General features: G+C 34.9%; 4 protein-coding genes and 1 long non-coding RNA gene across 5 annotated transcripts; 3 read left to right on the plus strand and 2 right to left on the minus strand.

The window, feature by feature from the left end:
• The first annotated feature begins 465 nt into the window (after nucleotides 1–465).
• Nucleotides 466–5,825, plus strand: LOC124920549 (chaperonin CPN60-like 2, mitochondrial). The gene is made up of 18 exons (XM_047461052.1): nucleotides 466–593; nucleotides 680–701; nucleotides 948–1,079; nucleotides 1,168–1,327; nucleotides 1,561–1,736; nucleotides 2,195–2,290; nucleotides 2,388–2,492; nucleotides 2,758–2,844; nucleotides 2,934–3,023; nucleotides 3,601–3,681; nucleotides 3,760–3,828; nucleotides 3,910–3,987; nucleotides 4,095–4,190; nucleotides 4,293–4,392; nucleotides 4,987–5,090; nucleotides 5,183–5,288; nucleotides 5,398–5,476; nucleotides 5,550–5,825. Exons 1-18 carry the CDS (start codon nucleotides 556–558, stop codon nucleotides 5,644–5,646), a joined length of 1,716 nt encoding a protein of 571 aa, XP_047317008.1. The 5' UTR covers nucleotides 466–555; the 3' UTR covers nucleotides 5,647–5,825.
• A 654-nt stretch (nucleotides 5,826–6,479) lies between these two features.
• LOC124914103 (putative pentatricopeptide repeat-containing protein At1g17630) lies at nucleotides 6,480–9,077 on the plus strand. The gene has a single exon (XM_047454586.1). The coding sequence runs from the start codon at nucleotides 6,480–6,482 to the stop codon at nucleotides 8,607–8,609; it is 2,130 nt and encodes a 709-aa protein (XP_047310542.1). The 3' UTR covers nucleotides 8,610–9,077.
• Nucleotides 8,689–9,744, minus strand: LOC124914112 (protein LATERAL ORGAN BOUNDARIES). Its single transcript, XM_047454597.1, has 2 exons — nucleotides 8,929–9,744; nucleotides 8,689–8,757 (listed from the first exon to the last, which is right to left on the minus strand). Exons 1-2 carry the CDS (start codon nucleotides 9,742–9,744, stop codon nucleotides 8,689–8,691), a joined length of 885 nt encoding a protein of 294 aa, XP_047310553.1.
• Nucleotides 9,745–20,156: 10,412 nt separating this feature from the next.
• On the plus strand, nucleotides 20,157–21,519 carry LOC124918737. Its single transcript, XR_007097512.1, has 2 exons — nucleotides 20,157–20,221; nucleotides 21,184–21,519. It is a non-coding gene; the product is annotated as an uncharacterized LOC124918737 (long non-coding RNA).
• A 599-nt stretch (nucleotides 21,520–22,118) lies between these two features.
• Nucleotides 22,119–25,556, minus strand: LOC124920551 (nucleosome assembly protein 1;4-like). Its single transcript, XM_047461054.1, has 12 exons — nucleotides 25,365–25,556; nucleotides 25,191–25,234; nucleotides 25,001–25,096; nucleotides 24,352–24,444; nucleotides 23,895–23,982; nucleotides 23,722–23,783; nucleotides 23,460–23,644; nucleotides 23,193–23,370; nucleotides 23,063–23,106; nucleotides 22,758–22,956; nucleotides 22,636–22,653; nucleotides 22,119–22,531 (listed from the first exon to the last, which is right to left on the minus strand). Exons 1-12 carry the CDS (start codon nucleotides 25,432–25,434, stop codon nucleotides 22,469–22,471), a joined length of 1,140 nt encoding a protein of 379 aa, XP_047317010.1. The 5' UTR covers nucleotides 25,435–25,556; the 3' UTR covers nucleotides 22,119–22,468.
• Between the last annotated feature and the right edge of the window lie 1,808 nt (nucleotides 25,557–27,364).

Below are 27,364 nucleotides of genomic sequence, written 5' to 3' on the forward strand. Positions count from 1 at the left end.
TTCATTTGTTTTTACATTGTTACGCTATTACAAATATATGAAGTCTTTTATTAAATTTGACTAGTATTCAATGAGTTATGCCAAAGACCGTTAGTGACTATTGAGATACATGAATCAAAAAAACTAAAAAAGCGAGACTTAGAAGATGAATTTTTATCTCTATAATTTCTTGTGGATTATCTGGTTAAAAATAAATCGGTGAACATTTAACAACCAAAATATGTCAACTTAAGGATTATTCATAACGCCGTTATTATGACTATGTCGAAGATTAAATTCGAAAAACATGTGAATTCGTGTAGAAATATTATTGCTTTTCTTGAAAATTTTCAAGTTAATTAATTGTTTTTATGTATTCTATTTTTATTTTTTTCATTAGATGTTTGTAGTTGTATTTAGACAAAATAATAATACTTTATATTTATTTGCTTTCAATATTTAGTTTTATTAATAAATTTCTGGAATAAAAAAGTCTTCAATTGGTCGTGAAGGGTTTTAAGGCTTAAACCTCTCTTGCTCGTCTCTCTCTTTCTCGACTTTGGTTCACATTTCGGCATGTACCGAGCAGGAGCAGCAATCGCTTCGTCATTGAGGTACACAATATTCGAACCAGCATCATCAATTCATTCAATTGTATTCAACTTGTTTATGCATTGTTTCTTCTTATTTATTTTCCCAGGTCACACTCTTCCAGGAAACAGGTTAGTGTTTCCGATAACCTAGTTATTGAATCTTCCTCAACTGCTCTCCACTTATTATTCCGTTTTCTTTATGTTATTCATCTGATTACCGATGAACGTATTCTTTTATTTAACCTTCTTTATAGCTGTTTCATAACCATACCCAATTTTATAGACAGGAAGGATCAAAGAACATGCTATGTCGAATTGAATCTATTGTCTATCACAGTCACTAACTCATCTTTCTTTGCTTTTGGATTTTGAAAGGTTTACAGTAGAATTGTTGGTAACAGAAATTATGTTGCAAAGGATATTAATTTCGGAACTGGGGCACGTGCAAGTATGTTACAGGGCGTTAACGAGCTTGCAGATGCTGTGAAGGTCACAATGGGACCGAAGGTAGCACCAGGCCATTCTAAAGATTGTTTACTTCTCTTATTTTGTGTAATCTATTACTGACAAGTTGATTCGCTGTCTGTCTATTCAGGGTCGCAATGTAGTTATCGAGACATCCCACGGTGGTCCTAAGGTTACAAAGGACGGAGTTACAGTGGCAAAGAGTATAAATTTTTCAGAGAAAACAAAAAATGTTGGTGCTGATCTTGTAAAGCAGGTGGCAAAGGCAACTAATACTGTGGCCGGAGATGGTAAGTTAGTATGTTAAGTATGACAGATCATGTCAGCAGGAAAAATATTATTGATTTCTCAATGGAGGAAATCTTCTTTCCTACTCCTTGGAGCATGGTTCCATGTGAATATTCTTGATAGAGCTCTTATTTGTTCATCTCTAAGTTTTCATCTAGATGCATTTTTGTTTTTATGTAATACACTCACTGCCTACCAGATTCTATACTGAAGAAATTACACTGTCTGCCTATAGGTACCACTTGTGCCACAGTGCTGACTCAAGCAATATTCTCAGAAGGCTGCAAGGCTGTGGCTGCTGGAGTAAATGTTATGGATTTACGAGCTGGTATAAACATGGCAGTTGAAGCAGTTATAGATGAGTTGAAGAAAAAAGCATTAATGATAAGCACGCCCCAAGAGATAACACAGGTAACAGAACAAAAATTTGCACTGTTGATTCTCAAGTTTTTAGATTATCGAAGGATATGAAATCTTGTTGTTTCCATGGAGAGAAGTGGAATGCAAATCATGCATTATCTAATGTCTCTCTATTTCTCTCATAAAGAAAGATTGTGAGAAACGTAAACAAAATGAGACAGCCTCCACAACTTTTTCTTCAAATCCCATGTCTCTCTCAGCCTTGAACTTTTATGCTCTAAAAAAAACCAGAAATGTGTTATTTTATCTCTTTGTTGAGCAAATTGAAGCTAGGACCAGAAATAAAGATGTCCCACATGTGAAGAATCCAATATATCTTAGTTTTTCTTACTTTCTTATTTCTTGCGATTTTTGTCTCAAGATTTCATGTTCTTGTGATTTTTGTCTCAAGAGTTCATGTTCTTGCATTAGCTCATGCTTGTTCCTGCCATTGTCCCATACTGACTCAGGTAGCCACTATCTCTGCCAACGGTGAGCGTGAAATTGGGGAATTGATAGCAAGGGCGATGGAGAAAGTTGGAAGAGAAGGAGTTATCACTATTGCAGTAAGCATAATACTATGTAGTAAAGTTGATTATTAATTGATTTGTGGATATGCTGTTGAAGTTGGAACTTGGAAGCACTAACCTTCAAACTTTGCAGGACGGCAATACTTTGGATGATGAATTGGATGTGGTGGAAGGGATGAAGCTGGGTAGAGGCTACATATCTCCTTATTTTGTTACTGATGAGAAGACTCAGAAATGTGTATGTACTTCTTCATATTCTGGTAGCTTAATTTAGGAATATCTGAATCTGAAAGATTAATGTTTTGTAATAAGAAAGCAGCTGAAACTTCTGGTTATTCTGTTGCCATGTATTATTCTTCCATTTCACATGTTCAAATATGTGTCTCTTTACATGTAGGCAAATGCTGTTTTAGATGTATTTTTGCTTTTGTTATAGTTTCTCATCCTTGTAAAGATGCCAACTATTGTTTGTGATGCTGACAATTTTCTTCCCACCTTTGCAGGAACTTGACAATCCTTTGATCCTTATCCATGACAAAAAAATTTCGGACATGAACGCACTTGTTAGGATATTAGAGATGTCTTTGAAGGTAACTTGTGTTTTGGTAGTTTCCTATATATTTTCCATGGCTCTGAGAGTCAGCTGGTGAATGATATTAATTATCTCGCGCCTTCCCAGAGAAACAGACCCCTACTTGTTGTTGCCGAGGATTTGGAGAGTGATTCACTAGCAATGCTTATTATTAACAAGCACCGTGCCCAGGTTAAGGTAATGCTTTTTTTTTGGACATGCTTACAATTGGATCTAATTTCATTTCTGATCCATTTGCATGTCAAATAACAAAAAACTACCTAAATCAATGGTTATGCCTTTAAACAACTAATATAGCATGACTGGTTTCAGTTGTTTCTCCTTGTTCTAGCCAGCTTGGAAATGTTTGATATCTTAAATAATTTTGTTTAACTTGATTTGCCTCTACCCAGTTACAATCTGTGAAATGTTCCAAACGTTTTGATTAGTTTGATAGTAGTTTGGGCCTAGAATATTTATTATTCATTTTCTGCTTGCTTGGTTGAACTCTAGAAATAACCTCTTTGTGAAAAAAAAGGTGAGCAGCTTAAATCAGCACCTCTCCCAGATCCTGCTCAGAGCAGCAGCATTGTACTCTTAGTATTACAGGGTTTTCGTCATTGGGATCGGTACTAGGTTTATTTAAATTGAAAAGGCTTGCAGTGGATGTAACTAAAAAGGAAACCTGGTCGGAGCAAAAGAAAGACCTGAAGTTTCATTCTTTTTAGGAAACTTAACATTTACTTGAAATTTGATAAATCTTTCTCCATATTAGGTTTGCGCCATTAAGGCTCCTGGTTTTGGGGACAACAGGAGAGCTAACTTGGAGGATCTTGCTATTCTCACTGGAGGAGAGGTGATACAAACTTGTGTGATGAATTTCCTGATGCTTTACTTTTACCATATATCAACTCGTGTATATATGCACTACTAGGTTATCACGGAAGAACGTGGTCACCATCTGGATAAGGTTACAATTGATATGCTTGGTACTGCTAAAAAGGTGTGAATAAAATTAGAATTGAGACATCCCTGAATTATGTTTGTTACATAGTTCCAAAGCATATTGATGTTTGTTGAACAGGTCACCGTTTCTATTGATGATACCATAATTCTACATGGTGGTGGGGATAAAAAGCTTATTGAAGAAAGATGTGAGCAGGTTGGTCAAATGTATATTTTTTTTTCCTATTGACTGTTAATCCCATGTCATGTAAAATAGTAATATTTCTTTAGGAAGATGAGTGATGATTCTATATGTTCAATTAGTTAAGGGAAGTCAAGGAGAAGAGTACTGCCGTATTTGACAAGGAAAAAGCACAAGAGCGGCTGTCAAAACTTTCTGGGGGTGTAGCAGTTTTCAAGGTAGAAAGTTCAATGTTGCCAATGATTTCCATGAATTATATCTGTTCCTTCTTTCACTGCTTTTATTTTTAAGGACCAAACGTTGTCCATATTTTCTTTTAGGTTGGAGGGGCTAGTGAGGCAGAAGTTGGGGAAAGGAAAGACAGAGTTACTGATGCTTTAAATGCCACAAGAGCTGCCATTGAAGAGGGTATTGTTCCAGGTAAGCTTTTATTTATTTTACCATTTTCAAGATTGTTTCCCGTCTTTAATTATAACTGATACAGGGCCTCGCATTTTATGGTTTTGTTATGTTTGTCAAACAAAAAAAATCAGTGATCCAGAAAATAACATGGATAATGTGAATCAATAAAGAATCTCTTGAAGTAGTATAACATATAATGAAAGTCAATCTCGAGATCAACCTTCCTAAATTGTTTTATGAGTCCTCAACCTCAAAGCTGGTGGAAGGTTCACTTAATAAGGTGTTACTGCCCTGCGGAGATCTGCTTGTCTTGTGGCCCTAACTGGAAATCAGAAGCCAAAAATCATACTGTAATATTATCTGGATAATGATCCAGAAAATATTATAGTACTAAAATGTAGCCAAAAATCAGGTTTTAATTTGGATCATGTTCTAGTGAATAATCTAGATGATTATATTCATAAAACTATCTTAAAAACCAAACAAAAGGAAACCACTACCAATTTTAACTTTCAAGAATTTCCATTAAGATCATGATTGTGTATAAAAAGTATTTTTGTTTTTGTTGCTTTCAAATAGGCTCTTACATAGTTTCTTCCATTTCCCTAATAGGTGGTGGTGTGGCCCTTCTGTATGCCACCAAAGTACTGAAGGACCTCCAGACTTCGAACGGAGACCAGAAGCTAGGTGTCCAGATAATCGAGAACGCTCTAAAGGTTCCATATTTTTTATGAGTAATTCAATTGGTCATTCAAACAGATTCACATTGGATACTGTTCTATTATATAATTTATTTTTTGACCAATAGGCGCCCACCTACACAATTGTATCTAATGCTGGGGCTGATGGTAGCTTAGTTCTTGGGAAGCTATTAGAACAAGATGATCCTAATTTTGGTTATGACGCCAGTCAAGGTAGGTTTCTTTGTTTGTTTGGTTGAATCCAAGATAGATAATCGAGAGGCATTTTGAATTCAAATTTAAACTTGAAGCTATCTAACATTGCCTGACCTGCATTGAATAGGGAAATATGTAAACATGTTGAGTGCTGGAATTATAGATCCACTTAAAGTTATTAGGACAGCTCTAGTTGATGCTTCGAGGTATGTTTATTTTATTTATTCTCTTCTCATATTCTTCTTAGCAAATAGTAATATTCATATTATTATTGTGCAGTGTATCGATACTGCTGACGACTACGGAGGTTGCAATTGTTGACCGTGCTGGGCAGAAGAACCCCCTTGCAAATCGAATGCCAAACATGGGTTACTGATTCTGGAGAAAATATATTTTGTAACAACATTCATTCATAATAGAGAAAAATCAAACCAAACATTTTAAATGTGAGTTTTTTTTTTTCCCTCAAGAGGAACTTATTTTTGTATGTTTGTTACACTTTATGGATACTTAAATATAATAATAGTATTATACATTTCTAGCTTGTTTTAATCATATATATGTATTGTAAAATCTCAATTCTTCTTTATTGAAGAATATATACATGCTATTAGGGTTATTCTCAGTTGCAACTAGTTATTTATGCATCATCTATTTGGACATATTTATAATATTACACTTTTAGGAGTTTTTTTCTTAAATAAATAAATAAAAGATGTGTAGAAATAGAAAAAAGTCTCATGGTTAGTGGTGGGGAAATTTGATGAAATGACCTTAATAAATGCCTTACTTGGAGAAATGACATGTGCCTAATAAAAATTGTATAAATGACCACTTCATATTTTTCGAACGAAAATACCCCGTCGTGAGAGAATCGTGTTAAACAATTATACTCAATTCAGTCTTGAATTTCCGTCGCGAGACGATCGTGACGCGACGGGAGTATTTTTGTCTGAAAAATACGAAGGGATCGTTTATACCATTTTTATACCGGTCATTTCCCTAATTAAGGTAATTATTAGGATCATCTCATCAAATTTCCGTGTGTGTAACGGGATGTATAAATAAGCTCATCATAAAAATAAATTAATTAGTTCACTTATAAATAAATATAAAGTAAATATTGTTAAATGGAAGGGCGGATTTATATATAAAAAAAAAAGTTATAGTTAATTGATAGTTTTTCGAATATTATGGTTTATTATTATTATGTTTCATAAAGGAATTTCATCATCTCTCATTTTCCGACGACATACACACATTTCATCTTTTAGCTTGAGTGATATTGAGCATGGTCTTCTTGTCGATTTCTTCCATCATCTTCTACAACGGGCCAAAACCCTTCGACACTGCCAGCAGGTCCACGGCCAAGTTCTTCTCACCGGTTCAGACAATTCTGCATTTCTTGCCTCCAGACTTGTCTCTCACTATGCCCGTTTTGGCCTCCTGGGCGATGCCCAAACTGTCTTCGAGACAACCCCTGTATGTTGTATTTCCAATTCACTTTTGTGGAATTCCTACTTGAGGGCTATCTTTTCACGCGGGAAACACCAAGACACCCTGAAGATTTACTGTCGGATGCGAAATCTTGGGGTTGCGGCTGATGGCTACACTTTTCCCCTTGTTTTAAGGGCTTGTGGGGAAATGGGTGTGCCAAATTTGTGTAGGTTTGTTCATTGCCATGTTTTACATGGGGGTCTTTTTCACAATATACATGTTGCTAATGAATTGATCGGAATGTATGGTAAACTGAGCCTAATGGAGGATGCCCGCAAAGTGTTTGATAGAATGCTTCTCAGAAGTCATATTTCGTGGAACACCTTGATCTCGGGGTACTCAACAAACTATGATTGTGTAGGCGCTCTTGGAATCTTCCAGTTAATGGAAATACAAGGAGTGAAACCAAACGTCGTCACCTGGACAGCTTTACTGTCAAGCCATGCTAGGTGCAAACGTTATCTCGAGACTTTACGGTTTTACTGTGAAATGAGAAAGACGGGGATCCAAACTAACGCAGAGACACTTGCGGTTGTAATTTCTGTTTGTGTTGATTCTGGCGCAGTTGATAAAGGTGAGATAATTCATGGATATGTGATAAAGGGTGGGTTTGTAGACTACTCCTTCGTCAATAACTCGCTAATATGTCTATACGGGAGGAATGGAGACACAAAAACCGCGAGAGGTTTGTTTCTAGAAACGAAGCACAAGAAAATAGAAACTTGGAATGCTATGATATCATCTTATGCAGAGTCTGGTTTCTGCGAAGAGGCCTTAGCGGTATTTAAAGAGTTGGAGATGTCTGATCAGGAGTTTCCAAATGTAGTGAGCTGGACTGCTGTTATCAACGGTTATGTGTCCAACGGGCGCGGTGAGGAAGCATTAGACCTCTTCAGGAAAATGCAACATGCCAGAGTGGGAGTCGTCGCCAATTCTGTTACTATTTCCAGTCTCTTGTCGGCTTGTGCAGATTTCTCAGCGTTAAGAGCGGGTAAGGAAATCCATGGCCATTTAGTTAGAGCTGTGATGGACTGTAGTACTAGTCTAGTTGGAAATGGTTTGATCAACATGTATGCAAAGTGTGGCTCCCTAAAAGAATCTGATTATGTTTTCAAGAGAATTGAGTGCAAGGACACAATCTCGTGGAATTCGATGATAGCTGGGTATGGTTCGCACGGTCGTGGGGAGATTGCTTTATATATGTTTAGCAAGATGATTGAATGCGGTTTTGAACCGGACAAGGTTACTTTTGTGGCAGTCCTCTCTGCTTGTAGCCACTCAGGGCTGGTGGCTGAGGGTCTTGAGAAGTTTGATCTGATGATGAGAGAGTATGATATTGCACCTGGGATTGAGCATTATTCGTGCGTGGTTGATCTTCTTGGTCGAGCCGGGCTTTTACAACAGGCGAACGAATTCGTTAGAAGTATGCCCATTGAGCCTAATGAGCACATCTGGAGCTCTCTTCTGCTTTCCTGCACTAGATATAAAGACGTTGATGTAGCTGTTGAAGGAGAAGTTGTTTCTTGGGTTTCTAGTACTAGTCTGGGTTATGAATCAACTCCAGGGAACTACATGTTGCTGTCCAATATGTATGCGGCAAATGGAAGATGGGAGGATTCAGCTAAGGTAAGGGTGTCTGCAAAACTCAAGGGCTTAAAGAAAGTCCCTGGTTGGAGTTCGATTGAGGTCGAGAAACAGGTATATACATTCACAGCAGGAAATAGTCTGGCCACAGGTATGAATGAAGTTTTGAAGAGTTTGGCCTGTCACATGAAGAAGAAGAAGAAGAAGACTGAAGAAGAAGGCCAACAAAATATGCAGGTCCATATATATCCTCGTTAGAATTACATTTCTCATAATATAATTATTGTATTTGATAAAACTGAAAATGAAAGTGTCGAACATGCATGGTTTAGAATTGTCAATCTCTGTCCTCCAATATAGGCTTGCTGCCATGCTGGTGAAAGTTAGAGATTGCTGTTGTTAAGTCCTGTTGCATTATCCATGCTGCAGGAACATCCATTTGCAATGGAAGCTCTGATAATCTCTCTTCTTCTTCTTCTTCTTCCTCTTCTTCATCTTCTTCTTGTTCTTCATCTTCCTCTTCTTCTTCTTCTTGGTGGACAATATATTTCTGTTGTTGTTCTACTGTAACTCTAACTTGATGATGGTTGTTATCCACATTGTGATCATTTGATAGGACTGATTCCTGATCATGCTGCGGATGTTGTTGTTGTTGTTGTTCTGCAGGGGCATCATCAATATGAGCTTGAAGATGATGCTGCTGCTGATGATGAGGATGGAAACCTAGGTGATTATAGGTGTCTTGAAAGGGGGGGTCTAGGAGATTGATGGATGGGGAGGACGAATCATGATGATGAGTTGATGACCCCAAGGTGGTGGTGGTGGTGTTGGTGACGGCTGCTGCTGCTGCTGCCGCCTCGGCTCCATGACAGATGGCGAGCTGGTGGAGGACGAGTTCGAGCTCCATGGTAAGAAACTCGATCTGGCGTTGAAGATCGCGTATAATTTGGTAGCAACCGCCAACGGGGTCAGAGGCTCTAACGTCAGACTGGAAAATGATAGTCCTCATGGCCTCATCTTTGTCGGGAGGATTGAGGTTTTTGATGATTTTGGTAATGTTGCTGACACCGAATAGACGGTGGGCGTTGAGGAATTGTCGGGTGCGGTCATGGGGGAAGTAAGGGGCGAGGATGCAGTCGGGGGCGCACTTTCTACGTTGGTATTTGCAGGCTGCACAGGCTTGATTACCGCCGCCAGCATTATTCCCTTTTGGTGGTGGTGGTGGTGTTGTTGTTGTTGATGTTTCAATTAAAGAAGATGGTGTTCTTATTGGTGGTGGTGCTATTATGGGATCATTATTGTTGTTATTATTGTGGTGGTGGTTGGTCATTAGAAGAAGAGGAGTCGGAAGTCTTTTGGAGGAATTGGGGTGCGTGAGATACGTCGGCTGCATTTCCGGCGGGGGAAATGAAGATGACTTTTTTTTCTCTTCATCATCTCTTCTTTTTCCATGCCTCCAAATTAATGGGAGATTCAGAGAATTTTCAGGCTCCCTCTCCCCTAACTCTCTAATTCTATTTTCTATTTTCTATTTTCTATTTCTATTCTTATTGGCTGGCCACATTTTACTTGCCTCCTATTGCACCAATCATACTTATATCTATAATCTTTATATTCTACTTTTAACCAATAATAACATTTCATAAACATCTATAAAGAACAATCATCTATCCTAATTCCCATCACAAAATTTAAAAATATGTTCTTTAATAAACTAGTATGATACAATTAATATAAAATTTAAAATTATATATATACAATTATATGATACATTTATAAAACTGATTGGATTTAAAATATAAAATTCTTTTATATCTATTTTTTTTTGGTTAGGTTACTAGTTAAAAAATTAATGTTACATTTTATCCTTTCAATTTAATTGTTTTAAATTTTGTGGACGGATAAACCTGCATATTGATTAAAATATTTTACTTATATTGTTTAGTTACACGTTCAAAACTTATTTGTCTAATTTTTAATTTAATGGTTTCAAATTCACTAGATGGTCAACCCGTAAATTAAAAACAGACTTATTTACTGTAACTAAACAAGTCGTGCGTTGTGATACGAGTATTGGAAAAAACCACTAAATAACAATTGCAAAATAATTGTTCTTTCTTCGTATGTCACCATGAGATAATAAGAAAAATCAAATCAAATAGTAAACAATAAAATCAAATACACAAACGAAAGACACGATCGGCACGATCAACACGAACATAAAAATAACACGATCGACACGGTATCAAGGTCATTGTTTCGCTTGTTGTGGTCGCGATTGCTAGTCGTTCAAAGTCGCTTGTCAATTCAAAAATGTGCGCACAATCGGAACGATCGGCACGATCGACACAATATCGACTCTAATAACTAGGTCGTTTATTCATCTGCAAAGCTTGGTTGGAAGGTTAGGGTTTCTAGTTTACCCTGTTCTGTAATAGTTAGAGTTTTTAGTGTACCATATTATGTTATTGCTCTGTTTTGTTGTTGTGTTCTGCTATTCATCAAAATGGGTAGAAAGAAAAGCAATAAGAATAAGGAAGTCAGAGAATTTGTGATGGAAAGTTTAAGAGAGGTAGCTGAAAAAGAAATCGATAGGATTGCTGAAGAAACTATCTATGAAAAATAGGAATGCAGCAAAGGTAAAGAACCGATTACTGATATAAATTCTGAAGAAAATGCAGCAGGAGAACAGGGGAAAATGAAAGAATATGGAAAGTTGGGTATAATGAAAGAGAAAACCTCTTTGGACTTAAAAATCAAATCACAAAGCTATTGATGCATGCAAAGAAATGAGAGATTATGCTCAACAAAGAGAAAATACAGCAAACAACCGTCCAATTGAATATACATTATCTTTAAGATTGGAACCTACTGAAGAAGGAAGAATACGAAAAGATAGTAAACTGGTCAGTGAAAACAATGAAGGAGCTAATAAAATCCCCAAAATCAAAGATCTATACTATCAGGAGCAATTCCAACTAGAAGGTAAATGAAGTCTGGTAAAAGAATGCAAAAAAGAAAGTAGAAGATCATTCATACAAATGTCAAATTTACTTGGGTGAGTTTAAAACAAAAGTTGAGATTCTCAACTCTCCTTTTGAATTTAAATTACCCACTTAAGTGGAGGAGAAATGCGTCAAAGAATGAGAAAATGTAGTTGTTGGGAACTACATAGGAAAGAACCGTGTATCTTTTCCTAACACTAAGGAATCACTAATGAAACAATGGGAGCAGAAGAGATTGAAGAAGGTTTCTATAAACATCCATGATCTGTATTTTCTACAATTCAAAAAGGGAACGAACTTGGATGATATTCTGGAAATTGGGCATACTTATATTGGATCCAACTATATGAAGTTGGAGAGATGGTCTGAAGAATTGAGCCTTCTAAGCAAGATAAAAGAAACAGCCCAAATATGGTTCAAACTTAGGAACATCTCAGCACACATGTATAATGCAAAAGCTCTAAGTCACTTTACTAGTCTATTGGGGAAACCATTATATATGGACTCAATTACAGAGGAAGGAGAGCACCTTATTTTTGTTAGAATAAACATTGAAGTGCATCCTCAAAATACACTACCAAAAAACATGACAGTTGTTGATAGGAATGGAAAGCCCACAGTTATGGAAATCTCATATGAATGGAGGCCAAAAAGGTGTGCTTTCTGCAATAATTTCCAACATGTTAGTACTAAATGTGCAAAAGTAATTGAGGAAGAACAGAAAATCATGAAAACCTGAGAAGTAAAAAAAAAGCAGGAAAATGAAACGGAAGAATCAAGAATGGGAGAGCATATTGTGGAAGTTAAGGATAGTGATAAAAAAAGACAAAAATGAGGAAAATACAGAGGAAGAAAGCAAGGAGAATTCTGAGAAATAGGAAAGCAACGAAAGAAAGAAAGTAAAGGGAATCAAGGTGAAGAGGAAAAGAAAATTTTATGTAATGCGAAGGATCATAATGGAAAGGGAAGATGAACCTCAAGTTGTTGTTGAGGAAACTCAAGTGAAAAACACCCAGAATTTCAAAGCTGAAACAAAGAATTCTAAAGTCGATAGAGAAGATTCCAAAACCGATATGGAGTCTGAAGCCGAAGTTGAAGATAATGAAGACAAGAATACAGAAATTCAAGTTGAAGATAACAAAGGTAAAAGCCCTAAAATTCTCAGAAATAATTATTTCTATCAAATTAGAATGGGCTCGTAAAAAGAGAGAATTCAAAATGAGAATCAACAATACTCATCATCCTCTTCAATACAATCTTCTTTTATCGTTAGAGGAAGAGGAAGGGGAAGGGAAAGAATGCATCGCAATGAAAATAGATGGCATTCGAAAATCCCAGGTTGGGATGGTTAGGTTTGAATGTAGTCTTTTTTGTTTGTAATCTTTTTTTTAGAATGTATGAATGCTACTAATCAGTTTTTTTAGGGTACTCTTTTGATTGTCATCCTAAATCATAGCTAGAGTTTGTCTAGATTTAATTTCTGACCCTTCAACTTTTGGGATTTTAATGAAATTGTTTTAACTGTTTTCCCAACAAAAATAATCAAATACACAAACACATCAATTTAGAGTGAAAAAATTTAACAAAGATAAAAAAAATAATATATTTTTTTGAGAATTAAATGAGAACTAACATGACACCCTATAGTCATGACCTCGTTTAAATTCAAAGTGTTTCTCGATGTAATTGAACTTGTGACCTTTTAGCCTATATTATAGTGAGTTATATCAAAGTTTTTTCTATTACTCTAGAATTTCACTATTACAAAGTCTTCATTGTTAATGATAAATTAACAAAACAATAATAAAATTTGGTCTTAACGGAGTGGAATATTCAAACGAGTATCTAAGAGAAGTTCAATAAATATCTCAATTGGTTGGAATTTATGGATAAGAAAAATTACCGATATTATCGGTATATCGAAAATACTGTACCGCAATATATCAAAAATATCGATTTTTAAGGTATACAGAAAGAAATGTAATGTAGGGTACCGATACCAAAATTATTTGTACGGTAAATGTATGAGATATTCAAAATTTTGGTATATCGAGATATACCAAAATACCGAAATAATGTTTATAAATTAATATATATATAATATTTATAAGGAAATAAATAAATTTAATATTAACTTAATTATAAAAACATAATTTTTTTAAATCAAATCAAAATATAATAATACTGTAATATTATTCAATATATGTCATCTTTAACTTGCTGATAAGATTGAGAAAATATTTAACTTGCTAATAAGGTTGTAGTGAATCTGCTTTTAGCTTAGGTAAAGGGATAATTTATCATTTGAAGAGTAATTTGAGTCCTAAAATGGTGGAGGCATTGGTGTACACAAATGATTGGCTAAAAGGAGAAAAATCCAACTTATAAAAAAATCATACAAATAATGAACTTGAGTTGTTTAAGAAAAATGAACAAATTAAAAAGAGTGAGTGTTTTATTATTAGTTAAGTCTAAATTAAGTGATATTTATTATTATTATTATTATTATTATTATTATTATATAACCTGAATTATATTATTAATTTATAAGAAGAATATTTTATTTTATAATAAATAATTTTATTTTTAGTTTTGTGTAACGTTTATGTATTAACTATATTGAGTTTTTTTTTAAGTTAAAATGTTTTTTAGGTATGAAAGTAATAATACTGATACCGTACCGAAATTAAGGTATATCAAAATCAAAGTAATGTAAAGTATGAATTTTTCTATACCAAAATTTTCGATAAGGTATATGGTATGGATACAAAATTAAGTTATATTATAAACACTAAAAATCTACACATCAATTTATAATATTAAAATAATTATTTTGATTAGTTTTTGAATAAATAAAATCAAAATAATTAACTCTAAGGTCAAAACCCAATTAAAATAATTAATTAGATTAATTATTGTGATAATTAAAGTCTAATTAATTAAGAAAATTTGTCAAAATAAAAAATTAAAAGTATATGGGATAAATGTAGTATTCATTTCTCTTATAATAATTTTAAGAAAATTAAGGGATTAAAATAAATAATTTAGAATAAAGTTAGGTACCCATTTCATCCTAAAAAATTATTTATTTAACCCTAAAATATACAACAAAAAAACTAAAATAAATTGGCAAAATATTTGTCATATTTATTTTAATATTTTATATATTTAAAAATATCAAAATTAAAGCCAAAAGGGTGAAACAAAAATCAATTTCAAATAAGTCTTAAAGATTTAAATAAAAATAAAATTCGTAATCGGGTGTAGCCAAAATTTTGTAGAATAGTTACAGCTGAAATCGCGTCCATCGGATGAGAACTGGATTTTCATCCAACGATCCAGACGCGCCCGCGTAGCCTGCTACAGCTAAAGGAGTTCGGCACCGAAATCAGCATTGATCAAAGAAAGTGTGATCGATACAGGCGACACGACACGATCGGCACGAGCGACACGATCGGCACGAGCGACACAATAGGCATATGCGGCACAGCCCGATCTGCATGGACGATACGATATTATATGGATCAAAGGAAGCGCGATCGGCACAAGCGGAGCGACACGATCGGCACGGGAGGCACAATAGGCATAGACGACACGACCCGATCTGCACGGACGGCACGATATTGTCTAGCGACGTTCTGTTGTGTAGTTGACATTGACTGTAGTTTTTGGTTTCTTTTGGCTGCTTTTTTGGATCTGCTGGTTGCCGTCTATTGTGTAGTTTGCTCCTTAATCAAGCTGGTCTAGGTTGGGTGACTTTTGTTGGCTCCTCTATTATCATCTGCTACTACAGATTACTATTATTGATTTCTGTTGCAGGTCTGAATTGTTACTAGTTGTTAAGGCATTTGGTTGTCTGTTGCGTAGGCTAAGCTACGATGAGCCTACGCTCGACCAGCCTCCGCTCAACCAGCCTCCGCTCGATCAACCTCCTCAACCGACCTAAAAACACAAGGAAAAATAAAGAGAATCGGAAGAAATTGGTTGAAAGGACTGCCACTTCTTTTAGGTGTCCGACCGTTCACAACGCTGCCTTCAATCCAATTGTTACATTGACCACTCACATTGCTGGTCTATCTATCGGCTGCGCCCGTCTCCCGACTCATCTCCCAAACGGCCATAACGCCCCTCCCCTGACCGGTCACGATGCTGTTTTTCCAGTTGGGCTCACATCAGCCATTACGGCATGTCACGACATCCCTACCCCAACTGCTTAAATCCCTGATAAGTCGTGGATCATTGGACGAAATGAAATCGCAAATCTAGAGGGCATTCGAAACCAAATTCTCAAGTCCCTCGCCCAGTTACAAAGCATGAACTTGTCATGACCAATGAAAGGAGCGAGCAAATCATATGCCAATTCAAAATCCGATTCGAGCAAGATTGGAACTCATTCGACAAAGTCAAATACTAGGAAATCGTTATATGGTCGGTTAGTGTAATGAGGGAGATATATAATGATCCCCAAACCTATGCCTACACTACACAAACAAACGCAAATCGAACATGGCAAACCAATAAAGTTTGGGGTAAAAACGGGACAGCTAATGGAGGCAAGCTCAATGTGGATCCTAGTCTAAAAATTAAAACGCTCGAACACCTGCTCCAAATTGAACTTCCCTAAAATTGAAGAGGGATGCATCAACGATTGGAAGCGAGTTGTCATCGGTCACTTCATGAGCACCCACAAGGCCCCATTCCGAGCAATCAAGACCGCCTTTTTCCGACAATGGAGCGAAAAGGGACTCAAAAAAGTCAAAGTCAACGAATTTGACTATTTTTCCTCACTTTTGGCACGGAGATCGAAGCCCAAGCCATTGCCGACTCAGATTTCACCTTCATGTTCAACTTATATTTTAAGCTCGCCAAATGGAATGAAGAGATGGACATCAATAGCAAACCGCCACAATCCGAACAAGTGTGGGTGAGACTGAGAAACATTCCGTCGCACTTTTGTAATGCCAAAGCACTTGACTACCTCACGAGACTCATTGGAAAGCCGCTTAAGCTCGATCCCGACTTTGACTCGTTTGAACGAGTCACGTTTTCCTGTGTTTGCATTGAGATCGATTCAACAAATACAAAACCGGAAAAATTCGAGCTAAGATGCCGGAATGGAAACATGGTCGCCATTGAGGTCATGTACGAGCAACCAGAAAAAGAGGACGGGGAAAAGCAAAAGAAACTAGTGGTCACCCCCGAACAAGAGAATCTCAAGGTGGTCAAAAAATTCTATATCGAAATCCTCAAAGCAAATGAAAACCACAACGAACACTCAACCAAACTGATCCCGATCCCACTAAGCCTGAAACCGATGCCTTTTTTCTATTAATTAGGTTCGAAAAACCCGACGTCGACGTGGATGATAGCAAAAGCCAAAACATCTCGAAAACCATGAGCTCCAAAACCAAATAAAGCCGCAACGTTGTCAAAGAAACCACCTTAAGGGAAACAACTCATGCGCTCAACTCCAAAATCAAGCCTAGAAGAAAAAAAAAAGTGACAAGAGAAGCTAGCGAAGACGAAGAAGCTGGAACTCTATCCGGAAATATATCCCAAAAAGACCTAAGGGTGACAAGAAAGAAGGAAAGGAAGAACAATGGCAAAGACAAGAGAGACAAGTTTGAGGAAATCAACTCCTATCGTCTTATTTTAGTTGATTAATTGCTAGTTTCCTTCCTTATTCACTTTTGTACTATGATTTCATGTCCGTGTGCAATTCTTAGGCCAATTGTGGATTCCTCATGGTCATCGTGTGTTGAATTTGAGCAAACTTTTGTAAGCTCAATTTCAGCTCTTGTACTCCTTTTACCCTTTTCAGGTCTTTTTAATTAATGGCGTAAACCATTTCTCAAAAAAAACTAAAAAAGTCCACGATCGAGAAGTAGGTGATCGAATAATGTCTATTAGCTGAGACGCTGATGAAACGCCCAAACGTCAATGTCGTTGGACGGACCGCTGACAAAACGCGCTAACGCGCGTGAAATGACATTGTTTCGATCGCCACCATCGTCTTCATCGCGACGCCGGAGTGATAAGGATAATGTCTCATCTTTTAATTTCCTAAAGTTGGAATACAACCGATAGTCAATCAAATCGGCTAATTCAAAAGATGAAATTATCACCCTACTTCAAATATCATTTATGCTACATCAATAAGAATGATTCATCCCTATTTCGACAAGTTGTCTCAAGAACAGTCAAAACGTCATTAATGGTTTGGCTGATTCGATCCACTTGAAACTTTCACCGACTTATGGATGCTATAAATAGTCTCTTTCAACACTTCTGAAGGCAGAGATAACATCTCAAGCCTTGAATCAAAATAAATCGAAAATCCGCCATTGAAGATCAATGCTTTGGATTTTCGAATTTTCTGTTTAAAGTTCTAAAGTTTGGATCCAAACATCCTAAAAGCTTCCCTAAGATCTAAGGAGTGTTCTCCAATCCTTAGTAAGCTTCCAATCAACCTTTAATTCATACTTTCAGTTTAAAATTGAATTTTTTATATTTTAATTTTCATAAGCTTGTATGTTGTTTGGTTCTTGAATTTGATGATTGGAAATCAATTTTATGATCATTTTTATGAGCTTTTTGTGAAAACGAGAATCGATCAATCGGTCTTAAAAGAAAAACCCAATTTTGAATTTGAAAAATCAAAAAAATGGGTTTGTTGTTCTTGGACTACTCCTTGAAGATCACAGCCTAAAAAGCTTCCCAACATGATTGTAATAATATTGGGCAATTATTTAGAACATGTTTGATCAAAATCAAAATTTTCAAAATAATTGAAAATTTTTAGTTATTGATTTGGTCCAAACGAATATCCAGTGTTCTTGTTTTGGTATCAATCAAGTACATAAGGTATAAAGAAGCTATTAGCTAGCTACTTTCACATCAAAACTGTTTTAAAACCAAAAACCTGATTTTTAGCTACAAACTATTTTAATCAAATTGATGATCACCTAAGTCGATTTATACCTTGGGATGATGTTATAAATGTTCTTGTGAGTTTTGTGAAGCTACCCAGGCCATTGGATCAAAGAATCGAAGCTCCATCAAAATTGCAAAACTTACAATTTTAATGTTCTTGGGGATTGAGAGATCCGACCGAAAAATCTTAACCTTGGACCGAGAATTTTGATAGGACCAAGAGGGTCGGCCGATGTTCTTAATCGAGGACCAAGAGGTTCAACTGATGTTTTTTAGCTAGGACCGAGAGGTCCGACCGAGAGTTTTTACATCCGACCGAGACATCAAGGACCTCGAACCCTCAAACCTAGGATCGATGATTTCCACCTAGGACCGAGAATTCATGAACATAAGACCAATGAACTTAGCCTAGAGCTAACCTAGGACCGATGGTTTTTACACCCCAACCGATAATCCAGCTAAGGACCGAGAGTCCTTAGCACCTTGACCGAGGCTTCTTAGCCCAATCCGATGAGTTCGATCGAGGGTCCCGAACCTCGACTGATGAAAACGAACCCAAGGCCTAGGACACTGGTCCTAAGGCCTATTTGGTTCTCATATTCAAAATCCAAAATTTATTATCATACATGCATACACATATTTATCTTTTTGACTTTTCACATTTTTTAGAATTTTCGAATGGATAAAATGAGCGTTTAGATATATCTATAGACATACACATATTTATCATATAAATAGTAGTTAAGTAATTTGAAGGATTCGCAACGTGGCTATGTTGCTCGACAGGGCGAGAAGAGGCAACGACTTGGTATAATTAAATTTTTTGGCTTTTTGTTCTAAAGTTGGTAATTGGATAAGAGAGAGTTTGTTAACCAACAATAAAAGTCCTTAGACTTGTCGATGTAAGAGGGATTCTCAATTGGACGTACCCCTCACCACTATTTCAAAATCTCTCATTTCAAGAGTAGAAATTTTTTTAAAATAATAAAGGATTAATCCTGAATTTTTCATAGGCTTTTTCTCAACTCACAAATCACACAAAAGAATGTTTTTATTTTAATTTGAACTTCCAAATCATATTATGTTATATGAGTTGGACCCATTGTTTTGAAACTCGGCCTGGCCTGGCCTGGCCCGTCAGTCGGACCGGCAAACCCGGTGAATCAGTCGTCATGCAAACTGGGTTGGGTTGATGTAAATATTGGAATTGTAATTAACCTAGTTAAACCCGGTCAACCCACCTGTTGGACCGGAAATCCGGAAACTCCATGCGGGTTTATCCTATTTTTTTTTAAAAAAAAAACTTCTTTTATTTTCACTTATTACTCTCTTGTTTTTCTCTCCACGTTTTTTTCTAGTTGGGTATACCTATTTCTAGTTTCATGTAGATATATTACCGGTTTCTAGTTTTAGACTCTAAGAATGTCAAACTTTTTTATTCACCTCAAGTTATATCTCCTATCTAAACTTTTTATTTTGACTATTTTGTATAAATAATTTTATGAATTTTTACTATTTTTATATTATTTTTATTATTATATAAAACCCAATAGATGAACCAGTTATTCATTATTTGAACTAGTTACCCACTAATTGAATCAGTAATTCAGTTTCTTCACTTTATTAATTATATACGAAGGGTGATAGGAAGAATTTAGGAAAGGATACAAAATATGAGCACATTAATATTGAGAGAAAAGATGAAAAAAAAATTATTATTATTTTTTTTTAATATAACAAATTCTTTTTTTAATCATTTCTCATTATGTATTATTTATTTTTATTAGATTATTTATCAATAATAATAATAATAATAATAATTGATTTAGTCTCTCTCTCCTTTATAAAGTTCTGAAAATAAAATAGAAGCCCATCGTTCTTTCTCTCTCTTCTGAATCGAAGCGTTTTCTTGTCTCTTCACTCGTCAGGTATGTTTCGTTGTTATGCAGGGTTAGATTTCTTAAAAAAAAAGTCTCTTTTTGTATACAATTCTTTCTTCTATCGTTAAGCTTTCCGTCAATCTGAATGAATCACACAAACTGCTCCGACGATATATTTCTCTTCCTTCTTCTTCTGACATTTACTTTCAAAAAATGTATTCGAGATGTTGTTTACTCTCAACGGCTCATTTGTTATTATTTTGTAGTTAGGTAGTTGATTCTGAGAATTTTGCACGAATCGATTCAAATGCTTTTGCATTTCGTGGACACTTGCTAATGTTGTTTCAAAACTTCAACCCTTAAATCTTCTTATTATTGGGATTGATTCATTCTCATGTTATACAATACTCAATTGCTGTTCTAGTTACTCAATTGATTCATTCCCTTTGAGTGAAATGCTGCTTGTTGGATATGATCTCCTCCTTGGAAGAAGGAACCAATAAAGGAGGATTGGAGTTTAGGGTTTCCAGAATTAAAGAAATTAAGAGGAGTTGTGAGATGGTACTTACTAATTTTAACTAGTACGAATGCTATAAAGAGTTTTCACTGCATTAGTATTTGCATTTGCATTTGCAAACCACATCCCTCCTCCTTATTGGTTCCTAATTGGAAAAGCTCCATGGATAACAACAGTTGGATCATAAGAAAAATGTACTTGGCTTAGGTTCCCATTCCCATGCTTTCCAGGTTTTGTGGTTGTTGCTCAGGTTTAGTGTTTACCATTTGTTAGACACCACCACAATTATTTGCAAAACTTGATTATTTTCTCTCTGAACATAACATTATGTGAATTGTGTTTTTGTTTGTTTGTTTGTTTGTAAAATTGGAATCCAAGTGAGAAGCTTGGTGGCCCATCTGATCAGTTGGGATTACTTAAATTATAATATTATCTTGATTCTTTGCAATACTTTCAATATTAAGGTTGATATATGATTTCTTCAGATACTAGTGCAGGATAATAATAATAATGACGATAAAACCAACTGTTGCCTTGAGGGCTGCACTTGTTGGAGGTTTAGCAGCATTTGCAAAGATTGCAGGTGCAGCTAAAGCAGCTGGTGGTGCAAAACTGGGGGTGGCTGCTGCCGCCATGACTGCTGCAGCAACTGCAGCTGTGTCATCCGGATCAAAACAGGAATCTAAGGACCAAACCACTATGTGAAAGTGATATCTAAGTTACTCTTATTACTTTTGAAGATTCAACTAGTTATTAATAATATACTCTCAACTCCTTTTTAATGGGATGGATGAGGAGACAGCTTTCATTTGTTTACCTGAAATATGTTCTGGGAGGAGTTGTGTAGGTTGATTATCTTTATCAAAACTTTTCTGGTTTTTTCCACCAGCTTAGATACTACATATTGCATGACAAGAATTGAGAATGTTGTGTTTAAGAAAGAAAACAAATTACCTCTAGTATGTATTGACTGCAAAAACCAAATTTTAACTTGAAGACTAGCAAAGGTCAGATTAGTCATCCCACTTTTTAAACAAAAACACATTCTTTAGGATGAAGTGTCTTCTTCATCATAGCTTGAATCCTATTACTGCATTTTGTATAGATTCAAATTTGATTTCAAGATGGATATATTATATGTTCAGTTGGTTGAGAATAAAAATCCATGTGAACTAACTACCTTAATCCATGATATTATTATCTGCAACTTTTTCAACAAATATATATATATATATATATATATATATATATATATATATATATATATATATATATATATATATATATATATATTATTTATAACTAGTGATGCCTGCCACCTCACTATAGGGTTAATTCTATTGTCCTGATGGAGCTGACAAAATGAAATTCTTTAAATATTTATGAATTCATCAAAATTAATCTCTTTTCATAGGAAAGACTTGATAGAAAGTTATCAAAAATCAACAACCGAACTTCTAGTATAAAAATGTACCAGGCAATATTCAATTCAAAGCATAAGTAATAAATAACAGTATGGAATGCAGTAACAGTAGCAAACCGACTTAGACTCTTAACAAAACAAAAAAAAAGAACCCACCAAATATCTCAAGACTCCTCTCCCTCCCCCTCCCCCACCTCTGGTTGTTATATAGGAGTGAGTGGGTAAAGAGGTATGAAGAGATCATCAACCACAACTCAGAATATTAATTAAAAAGATAAGTAATAGAAGAAGAAAAACACAAAAGTTTAATCAAATCAACCCAAAATTTTGCTTGCTCATGTTCTTCTCTCTTGCCTCCTCTATTGCTGCTTGCATTCTGGAGGTCGCTCACCTTCCCCACCAGCTGGTACACTGCTACGCTTCTGCAATTTATATGACAATACACACAAAAACAAAATGAAACTTGATAAAAAGAAACGATAATTTGCAAACAGGTGCTGGTGGTTATATCATCAACAAATCAAACCTTAGGTGGCGCCAAAGTCTGATCCAAATCATCCACCCAGGTGAAGAAGGAAATACACGAGAAAATTTCATTAGGGGCTTAGCATTTAATATTCCATATGTAAAGAAAGAAGAACTGTGTACCTTTTTCTTCGCTCCCTTCGTCTCCTCTTCTTCATCGTCCTCATCTTCTTCATCATCGTCCTCATCTTCTTCATCATCTTCATCGTCATCTTCTTCCTCACCATCTTCATCATCTAAGTCATCAAACTCATCTACCTGCACAGCCTCGCCGGTAAACCATGATACTGCATGAGGAATAATCTTGTCTCGAATGGTTGAACTGCAACATATAATAATACCATCAGATACTATTTTGTAAAGCAAGAAACAGCCTACATTTCAAGTCAATTGAACAGTCAGACAAGAGTGAGATAGCTAAAACTCACCCAATATCGTAGTCTTGCTCCATTTGGTTCTGAAGTTCCTCAGCCTGTTGTTCATTAGAGAGACTATAAATCAGATGGACTAACTCACCAATTAATCCACTTTTCTGATTAAAAATATCAGTGAACTCACCACATCTTCATCAATATCCTCGTCATCATCAGGAACTTGTGGAGGATTGAAGAAGTTAAAGAAACTCTGACAAGTTTCTGTCTTTGTGATTGGTTTTGCATTCTTTGACCCTTTCTTTGGCTTCTTCTTAAGGATTTTCTGGGTCAAGCATTTTCCTGGAAGCCATTCAATTTCCGTCCTATTTCAAGAAGAAAAAAAAGATATAACATTAGTTGTAATACAAAGAAAAAAATAGTTTATATGAGAATACACAACTATAAAATTTACCCAATAGCCTTTTCCAAGATTGGCTCATCATCATCAATCATGTGATAAGTTTTGGTCAGAACAGAATTCTTGAAGAAAGGATTAGTATCAAAGAAAAACTCTAGCTTGAAACCCTTGGGATCATCAAGCTTAAGCCATTTAATGTCTTTAATATACTTGAGAGCCTCCTCATCACGTTCTGATATCTACAAGAAAAATGGAAAACATTTAGATGTTTGTCGGAACAAAATAGAACAAGCACATATAATAAAGCATCTAGTACCTCTTCAGACAACACTTCATTTGTCTTCATTGCAATGAGCCAAAAATTTGGCACACCTTTCTCTGAAATACACATGTATACAATAATATATCAGTTAAGTAGGAATGATCATTTTAAACTACTACAGTGCCAAATTATGAAACCGAGAGGAAGGAAACTATAATCCAGGTCACCTTCGGTTTCTTTATCTCCTTCTTGATTCTGTGGTGTCTCACTATCAGCACCGGTAACTTCGGTGACAGCATTCACAATATCATACCTCTGAAAATTCACAAAATTGCTAATATTTAAGGCATTGTCACTAGAAAGCAAGCAAACATGAATCATTTCAGTCCTATACATATATGAAAACATATATGATGCATCTAAGATTAAGTTTTGACTTGAGCTAGCACTTGGAAAAGAAAGTTTCTAATACTTTGATTCATAATAAAGGATACAAAAAAGAAATATAATTCAATAAGCATTAAGAATTAGTCCATTTTATTGCACTGTTGATACTAGTTGTAACAAATACTTGAAGATAGAGTAGAGTGACAACAATAATGAGATCAATAACACCGCATGGTCAAATGACAGTACTGGTCCATGTATAATATAAAGATACTGCAACAAAATTAAGAAATACACCTTTGAGTAAAGTGGTTGATAAAGCTTCTGATACTTAGCTTCCAATATGGCCCTTTCCTGAAAAAACTTAGCCTCCAGTTCATCGTGTTGAGTCTGAAAATGGAGGAAAGTATTATTAATGTGATGAGAACTTATAAGTGTTAAAACAATCATAATAGAAATTGAAACAAATATAGCATACCATAGAACAAAACAATTTACTCACAATTCATGAAATTAATTAATTCTCCAACAAAAAGTGAAGATTGCAATATCAAGTTCCAGTAATTTCAACAACAACAAAATGTGATTCAAAGATCAGAAAACTAACTAACAAACATTGGTTATGTATGTGTTTCTTCATGCCAAAACAACATCTTCACACTTGGAAAACTCCTAAATCATGGGAAGGGCTTTCCTCAGATCAGAACTAAACAGTCACATCATTTCCTTATATAACAAATTTCATATTTTACCTTAGTTAATTATATGGTCTTACTGTGTCCTTTAAAGAACAGAAACAAAGACATTACTATAATTGCATACAAAGAAAATTTGTATAACCACTAAAATATTTCAACATGTTATCAATCAAAAAAATACCAAACTATCTTCTTTGAGGAATAAAAAGATAGTAAACACTAGTAGTAATTGATTATGAGTGTCAGACCTGAAGCTCTCTGAGGAACTCCACACGCTTCCGAACATTAGGGGTCAAACTCTCAAGAAAGTCTGAATGCTGACCGGCCAAATCTTGAAGCTTGTTCTGTAAAAACCAGTGATAATGTTATAAATAATATCCTGATTAAATTTCCAATATAGATAAACTCATATCCCCATGGGTTGTGAAAAGTAATCACCTTTAAAGCATTGACGAGGCCTGCTCGGTCCTCCGCACTAAGAGCTGCAAGCAGAAGAATAGAAGATGATTCTATTAATCAATCGAAGTCGCCGACTAAAAAGACAACAGTAATAAAATAATCTAAGGAAGAGAGGGAGGGGGTATCGGCAGTAGATTTGAAAAGAGAATTTACCGGCGGCGGCCGCGGGAAGGGTAGAAGTAAGATCGGACATATCCATGGTGTCCTTTTTGCTGTCACTCATTGCTGAAGAGATTATTGAAGATGACTGAATGAATGAATCAAGAGAAAGAGGCGAGATCGGAGATTGAGTGAGCGGTTCTCCTTTGTATCGCCGTTCAGTTTTCCCTCTCGCAATTGTGACCTAAAAGGGTTTGAGAGCATTATATAAGACGGTGGATTTAGCCGAATCACGCGCAATAACATATCGTCATTTGCACGACCCAATCAATGTGAAGGCCCAACTGATGCTGCTGTATCTGCGCTGGAGATCATACTTTTTCATCAAAACTTTCAAGCGTTTTCAAATAAAATTATAAAACAATAGTTACCTCCTAAGTTTGAAAATAATTATAATTAAACTACCGTTTGATCAACGATGATGTATGTCACAATCAATTAATTAACATTCTTTAAACACTCTATCTATAAGTTCTGTTTTTAATAATATATTTATAATTGTATATTGTCTAAATGTAATTATAAATAAATAAAATTATTCTAAATTTTGACATCTTCAATCTAAAATCTAATTGTATATTGTCTTCTAATTCTTTTTTAATTGTGTCTCTAACTATTCATGGGATTATGGATACTAATTTGTCATTATTTGAAAATATATAGAGAAGTTAAATTTGAAAGTGAAAAAGATTTTAAATGTGTGATTGCATTTAATTTTTTTCCTTTAATTTAATATATATATATATATATATATATATATGTGAAAAATTATAGTAATTACATAATATAACTAAACATCACATCATAAAATATATATATATACTAAGAGATGAACAATTACAAATTTTTGAATAAGACAATCAATTTCTCAACTGATCCTAGGAATTTCTCAAAATAAATATTAAAACCGTAAAAATAACAACTTTATAATTATACGAATCGATCAAATGTGATTACAATTGTTATTCCATAAGATTGTTTTCTTTAAATTAGTGAAAGATATTCAACCTTTTAATTAAATATATATGAAACGATTTTTGGCTTGAGGTGAACCTCCTTATTGAATTTTGCCCACTTATTTTCTTATATGTTACCTACATTATAAAAAAAATGTGCTAGGAAAAGATATTTAATAACAATTCTGAAATAATTATTTTATTCTTTTCTTTTTATGCCACAACGGTATAATTAAGAAAACAAAATCAAATAATAAATAAATAAAATAAATCAGACACATCAATTTTTTCGTAGAAATTTCAACAAGGATAAAAAAATTACGTGACGCGTAGACCTCTTTAAACACATTTATTATATTGTAGCGAGTTATATTAAAGTTTTTCTAACGCTTTAGATGTTCACTAATAAAAAGACATCACGTTAATAATGATTATAACTTATAAAAACAAGAATAATAACAAAAAAAAATATCACCAAAGTAGAATACTCAAACGAGTATATGAGAAAAGTTAAAATAAAGATCTAAACTGGTGTAGAGAACGCCACGACAATTCACCACATGTGATTTGAGCCAAAACTAATATTGTTCGTTGTCGATCGTCTCGTCGAAACTTTGAATATTTAACATTGTTTTTGTTTATGTTATCTCTTATCAGTTTTTTATTTATTTTATTATTTATTTATAATGTCATTTTCTCTAAACAAATAGTTGATTAAAAATTATTTTATTTTATATTGAACTTTTAGGCCATATTGTCGCATGAGTTTGACGTAACAAAATGAGTAATCTAAGCTGAAATAACTAGTTAACAATATATCATAAAAATAAAAAATAATAAGAATGTAAATTAACAAACAACAAGTTCTCAAAGGGGGAAATTTGATGAAATGGCCCCCATAACAGGGGAAATTCCAAAAAGGGCCCCCGCCTACTAAAGTTGGCAAAAAGGGCCCTTTTGCCCTGCGAAATGTCGGAAATACCCCTTCGGCGCCATTTCTTACGCTCAAAGACGCGAATTACCAATCACGCGATTTAA

Source organism: Impatiens glandulifera, chromosome 1, assembly GCF_907164915.1.
Source record: "Impatiens glandulifera chromosome 1, dImpGla2.1, whole genome shotgun sequence".
Classification (NCBI taxonomy): Eukaryota; Viridiplantae; Streptophyta; class Magnoliopsida; order Ericales; family Balsaminaceae; genus Impatiens; species Impatiens glandulifera.